The 7,281-nt window shown below is 37.7% G+C and overlaps 1 protein-coding gene across 1 annotated transcript; it reads left to right on the top strand.

Moving 5' to 3' along the window:
* Positions 1-2,726: 2,726 nt before the first annotated feature.
* On the top strand, positions 2,727-4,394 carry LOC107418483 (leucine-rich repeat receptor-like serine/threonine-protein kinase SKM1). Its single transcript, XM_016027180.3, has one exon. The coding sequence runs from the start codon at positions 2,727-2,729 to the stop codon at positions 4,392-4,394; it is 1,668 nt and encodes a 555-aa protein (XP_015882666.3).
* The last annotated feature ends 2,887 nt before the right edge of the window (positions 4,395-7,281 follow it).

Raw genomic sequence — 7,281 nt, 5'->3', positions numbered from 1 at the left:
CCACTCAACATCTTGGGTTGATATATGAAGGCATGTCTCTTCTTCGGTGGAGCAGAGCGCCACTTCTCCTGTAACAGTTACTAGTGTCTCTCCATCCTTCTTCGGTTGATTGCCTTGGAGTCTCTACTCTCTTAACAACTTTCTGCAGTTCTTCTTCATGTGACCCTCCAGGCCACAATGATAGCACTTATATGATGATTTTCTATCGTCTGTAGATCTGCCTCTGCTCTTACTCCTGCCTTTCCCCCTATCTCGACCATCTCTTTGCTGTCTTCCTCTCTCTGTGACGAGGGCATGTGACTGATCCATGACAATGTCCTTTCTCCTGGCCTCTTCATTAAATAGGGCATCCTTAACCATAGACATAGTAAGTTTGCCATTCGGGGCTGAATTGCTGAGAGAGACTACCAATGTCTCCCAACTGTCTGGAAGAGAACTTAGAAGTAGGAGGGCCTAATCCTCATCCCCTAGTTGGTAATCCACAGCAGATAGTTGATTTACCAAGCTCTGGAACTCACTGGTATGTTAGGCTACAGAAGTTCCACTATGTAATTTTAGATTTACCAATCGCTTAAGTAACAAGGCTTTGTTCTGAGCAGTCTTGGCCTGGTACATGTCGTCCAATTTTTTCCAGAGGGCATATGCATCCGTTTCCTTCGCTACATGATGGAAGACATTGTGGTCGATCCATTGCCTGATATGATCGATCATTTTCTTATTTAATTTCTTCCATTCTGCTTCTTTGCTGAGATCGGGATTTTCTCCTTTAGCTTCTATAGGATCAAACAGATCGTTACAATTGAGGAGATCTTCCATCCGAGGTCTCCAAAGTGTATAATTTATGGCAGTGAGCTTAACCATAGCTCCCGAAGATGATTCTTCCATTGACATTATGGCTTGACCAAAAATGGAGCCGAATTTGGCAAAACGGAGTTAACCGTTGCGTCCGGAATGGTTGAAAATGGTGGACTTGACTCTTCCGGGGTCAAAATATAATTACCAGAATTTTTGGGGCAAAAATATAATTTCATAAAAATTCTGGGTCAACCTGTAAATACAGAAACTACAGGGGGTCAATCTGTAATTTCCAACAATTCAGGGGCTGTTGCCATAATTTTAGAAACTTCTGATGATGTGGCAGATTGTGTTGACGTGTCAACACGTGGTAGATGGCGTGTTGATTGTGTGGCTGATGACGTGTCGGCTGGCGTGGCAGATGACGTGGCTTGGTGTGCTGACGTGTCTGCTGACGTGGTCGTCTTCAACCTCCAGACGACGCGTGCGGCGCGTGATCTGCTGCAGAAAATTTCAGGCGGCGCGTGCTGGCACATGAAGCTCTACGTTTCTCTCCGGCGAACTTGGTTGTTCTCGTCTCGTCGACTACTTTCACTTGGTATTGTCAAATTAATTATTTGAGTAACTTTTCGAAACACCAACTTGAAGAACAGAGGCTCTGTTTCTTCAAATTTTGAACCCAAACTCTCGACCTGGAGCTCTGATACCACTTGTTGTGTTTCTCTGACCACTTTAGAGAAGAAATATGAGAAGAAAAATAAAAAGAATTCTATTACTCTCTTGGAAATAGAATACAAAAATAAAAAAACTTATCTCGTGGAGATTCTCACGTGGAACCTCTCTTTACACTATCAAATTCTCTCTGGAATTGCTCACTCTTCTCTCAAGCTTTCTCTAGAACTTAAACACTCTCTCTCTCGGAGTTTACTCTCAATACTCCTCACTTGGGATGATATTGAGCTTGCTCTCTTGGCTTGGCTTGCATGCAACGGGATGAACCTATTTATAGGATTACAAGGTCGGTTGCATGGCCACAATCTTCAACACCTTCTGACAGTAGCCCATAATTGTTGAGCAAGTTGGAGTTCGGTGTTAAATGCAGCAATGGCCAGTGTCAAAGATGGTGGCTGTGCAGTCTTCACACTGTCGGTGCAGTGGTGGTGCGACTGGACTTCACAATTTATCGTATACTTCAATAAGTGAAATTTTAAGCTGTACTGTTTGTTAACTGTGAGGACCTTCAAATTAATTACTTTTCTGTAGCTAGATTTAATAAGGTAGAAAAGTAGTGATCGTGATGAGGAAGAAAAAGAAACAAGGTCTTTGAAAATTTTAGTCGGTGTAGTTGACTTGGTGAAGTCCTTTTAGAGTCGATGCTTAATCAGTTAATTATCCCTTAATGCAAAATAGCTATTGATCTTACTCTTTCTAGATTATATTGACCGGAAACGGGAGGTTGCTAATGAACTTTTCTGTCAATATCAGCCACAATGACAATTCCTGTACTCCTTGTTTCATGGCTTTTGTTGATCTTATCCATTTACTCATCATCTTTCTGCCATATTGGTGGTGTGTCTGGCCAATGTCTTGGCGATCAACAATCTTTGTTGCTTCAACTCAAGGAAAGCCTCAATTTCGATGAAACAACGTCCAACATTTTGGTGAAATGGAATGAAAGCTCCGATTGCTGTACTTGGGAAGGTATAAGATGTGATCATGAAGGATGCGTCACTGGTCTCAAGCTGAGCGGGGAAGCGATCTTCGGTGGGATTGAGAATTCTACCCTCTTCAACCTTGTCCATCTAGAGAGCTTGGATTTGTCTTTTACTTACGACATAAACTCTACCATTCCATCAGCCATAGGTAACCTTGAAAATTTGACTTATATAAATTTCTCATCTTCTGGCTTTTAGGGTCAAATCCCAAAAGAGATGTCATTCCTTAGAGAGCTCTCTATTCTTGATTTATCTTCTCTTTTTCAAACCCCATTTCTTGAGAATTCAAACTTGACAATGCTGCTTCAGAATTTGACCTTACTTGAAGAACTATACATTGATGGTGTAAATTTAACGATACGAGGGAACGAATGGGGTCAGGCTTTGTCATCTTCGTTGTCCAATCTTAGAGTATTGAGCATGGAGAGTTATTCTTTCTCTAGCCCTATCGATGAATCACTTTGCAAGCTTCAATCTTTATCAATGATAAAACTTGATTCTAACAATCTGTCCTCTCCGGTTCCTAAATGCTTTATGAATTTCTCAAATTTGACTTCCTTGTCTCTAACTGATTGCGCGTTAAATGGAACCTTTCCTAAAGAGATCTTTCAGATACCAACACTAAAGATTCTTGACATATCAGAGAATGACTTGCTTGACGGTTCATTTCCAGAGTTTCCCCAAAATAGTAATATTCAAACTCTGGAGACTAGCTCGACAAATTTCAGAGGGACAATACCAGCTTCTATTGGTAACCTTCAGCAGTTGTCAACGTTAGAACTTTCCGTTTGTCATTACAGTGGAACACTTCCAAAGTCCATGACAAACCTCACCCAACTTGTTTTTCTTCGTTTGTTTGGTAACAATTTCACCGGTTCAATCCCATCGTTTCATATGCCCAAGAACTTGACCGAAATACACCTATCTTTTAATCGCTTCACTGGTCCACTTCCATCGGCAGCCTACTGGCAAGGCCTACTGAACCTTGTTTATGTTGACTTAACCAATAATACTATCACTGGAAGCATCCCTTCATCTTTATTTTCTCTTCCATCAGTGCAATGGATTGACCTTTCATACAATCAATTTAGCGGTCGACTTCTGGAATTTCAAATCCCACCTTCCTCAGTGTTGGCTAGTGTTGATTTGAGGGGCAATGAACTAGAAGGTCTAATTCCCAAGTCATTCTTCAAATTGAAAAATCTTGGAGATCTTTTACTCTCTTTCAACAAGTTCAATGGTACCTTTCAGCTTGATAGATTCAATACAAGTGGAAATAATTCTAATTTCTCATCTCTTACTCTATTTACGAGTGTAAAACTTGCTTCTTGTAATCTTAGAACATTTCCTGAAATGCTTAGGAACCAACTAGTGCTGTCCCTTTTGGACCTTTCAAACAACCAAATTTCTGGGAAGATACCTAATTGGATTTGGAAAGTTGGGAATGGATCTCTTTTCTTTTTGAATCTTTCACGTAATCACCTGGTGGGCATGCACAAACTGTATCCTCTTCCCAACCTTCAGACCATTGATCTTAGTTTTAACCAGCTCCACGGGAAGATCCCTGTACCATCTAATGATTACCATGTAGATTTCTCTAGCAATTGTTTTACAGCTTCCATTCCCTTGGACATTGGTAATTACCTTAGTAATGTTCGTTCCAACAATGGCCTTACAAGAATTATACCTGAATCAATATGCAATACAAGTTCCCTCAAAGCTCTTGATTTGTCCAACAACAGTTTAAGCGGCCAAATACCAACTTGTATGTTTGCACTGAGTGGACCCACTAGGTTGAATCTTGCAAGGAACAACTTGAGCGGCCCAATTCCTGATGCATTTCCTGTGAATTGTAGTTTGGAGACCTTGATGGAAACTTATTGACGGGTAGGATTCCAAAATCTCTAGTCAATTGCAGAGCTTTGGAGGTTTTAAATGTTGGGAACAATCAAATTCTTGACACCTTTCCACTGATGTTGAAAAATACATCCATGTTACGTGTCCTTGTTTTGCAATCAAACAAATTTTATGGGCACATTACATGTGGAGAAAGTATTGTTGCTTGGCCAAAGATTTAAATTCTGAATGTAGCTTCAAACAATTTTAGTGGTGAACTTTCAAGGCAATGCTTAACAAGATTTTATGCGATGATGGCTGTCCAAGATGATGTTCTTGATATTTATGAACAAATGATCCACAGTACCCCAAAGTTTGCCGAAATTTTACATGGAGTGATACCACCCAAATATCATTATGAGGATGGACTGACAATTAACAACAAAGGTCTAGAGCTGGAGCTGGTAAAGATACCCAATGGATTCACATTCATTGACTTCTCAAGCAACAACTTCAGAGGTGAAATACCAAACGAGTTGGGACAACTCAAATTTCTTCATGCACTCAACTTATCCAATAACGCTCTCAAGGGCCACATCCCATCATCCTTTGGCAACTTACGACAATTGGAGTCTTTGGACCTCTCAAGGAACCGCCTGACTGGGGAAATTCCAGCATCACTTTCTAACTTGAATTTCCTTTCAGTCCTGCACCTATCGTATAATAAATTTGTTGGGAGAATCCCCAAGGGTAATCAAATTCAAACGTTTCCAGCTGAGTGTTTCCAAGGTAATGAGGGACTATGCGACCCTCCTTTGACAATAAACTGCACAGATGACGTGGCACCAGAAACACATGATGAAGCTAAGCATTCAAACTCCGGCAGTGAGATCCAATGGGATCTCATAAGCGTCGAAGTTGGATTTGTTGTTGGGCTTGGAAGTGTGATCGGGCCACTTGTGTTTTCCAGAAAATGGAGGAAACGTTTTTTCGATGGTCTTGAGGACATTGCATCTAGAATGTTACCTTGGTCAATTTTGGAACGATGGTTGGCATGGAAAACTGAGGTTGGAAAATAAGAGGTAGAGGAATTATCGTCTGAGGCAGAGCAATAAGGAAGGATGAGCCCTTATGTGGATGCATGGTGTGGCAAAGTAAGGAATGACGACGGTAGTGCTTTCTTATGTTACATGGCTTTCCATTTTTATATGTTTGTTGTTCATGGTAGTGCTTTTTTAATTCGTAGAATACAAATTAATGTTGATCTGCTCTTACTCTGTAATATTATAGCTTCATCTTGTGGTTGTATGTCAATTTGGGTGTCGAATTTATAGTTTATGTCTTTTTTTGCTATTCCATGTAAAAAGTTCGGACTTTTTTCTTATAAAAAATTATTGAACCAGAAGCAGGACATGCCAAAAATATAAAATGAAAGAAAATGAAAAATATATATATTTTTCAATATTTTGTTCTTTTAAAAAATTAAAATAATCATCTCGGATTTGCATTTACGACTTTGGATAATGAAGCTCAGTCTATAGCTAAATAAATAGTAGTGGTACAGAGTTACCTATTGATTGAAATGTACTTCTCCAAGAACAAGTAAACAAATACGCCCAAACTATAAATATGGGCGCTTTTAAAGCTATTTGTATAGGTATGCAAAAATATAAACACTTGTATATATATATATATATATATAGATATATATATATATTCGTGTCTTTTAGAAGACAGTTGAGTTCATGCACATGTCAAAATCATTATCATGTGACCATGTGTATGTTTGGAAGATCATTTATGGGATCCATATATTTCTATGACTTAGCTTGGGATAATGTTTCATTCATCATAATAATAATTGAAGAAAAAGAGGATTGGGATAAAAAAAAAATTTCTTGTTTAATTCTCAATGTTCTCAAAAATTTGATAGGATGATTGATTGACAAATCTGGTTTGAATTAATAGTAGCATACTCAGATGATTGATAATTAGAAACATAGATTAGATATTTTCACACCCAGATCAATCAAGGAAATTACAAAAAACAGGGGTGAGTTGTGACAGTTTTGCATATACAATAATTACAAACAGACTTACCCACATACTAAAATCTTTTTCTTAGCAAATAACAAAATTATATATATAAATTTAAAAAATAAAAAAAAAGATTCTGCATTTTTTTTTGTTTTCTCTATTTGAGAGGGTGTATTTGATTGGTATTAGTTTTGATTTTTCCTTTTCAAAACGAGTCAATTAAACAATATTGTAAATCAAAAATCAGTTTTTCACTAGAAAAATAAAATGTTGAAGAAATAGTAAGATTAACAATACTTCTTCAAATATATCTAGCTAACGAGTTGTGGATTAATATAGAATTAATTGTACACCTCCAACTCCAAAGTAAGTAGCAAGGCTTTGGAAAGATGATTCATATACATGTATTTTTGACTGAAAGACTTGAAAAAATGATGTGAATATATATACACACACACACACACACACATATATATATATATACTAACTTGTGGCAGAAAGACTTTGGAAAAGATGGTAACAATTATTGCGGTTCATTGTTTAAAGTCGTAGAGGAAAGTGGGAGATTCTGTATCTCAATCGTAGCCACAATGACTATTCCAGTCCCTGTTTCATGGCTTTTGTTGATGTTACCCATCTTTATTCTTTAGCTAAATATATATACATATATGTCTTTACTGATATCATTAACCGAAAGAGGGCTGTTGAATATTTATTGTTCAGAGAACATGAAATAATATATATACATATATATATGTATAACGTGATTTACATTATTTTCCAGCCAAAAAATAACTTTATTTTATTTACTATTAACCCCACAGGTTCCCATACATAAAGTGTATCTTAAATCGTTTAAGCCACAAAATTATAACAATTATAAAAAGGGACAAAAAAG

The sequence above is a fragment of the Ziziphus jujuba genome, chromosome 2 (genome assembly GCF_031755915.1).
Source record: "Ziziphus jujuba cultivar Dongzao chromosome 2, ASM3175591v1".
Taxonomy (NCBI): domain Eukaryota; kingdom Viridiplantae; phylum Streptophyta; class Magnoliopsida; order Rosales; family Rhamnaceae; genus Ziziphus; species Ziziphus jujuba.
Note: the sequence above shows the minus strand (reverse complement) of the source record. Positions and strands in the feature narration are given on the sequence as shown.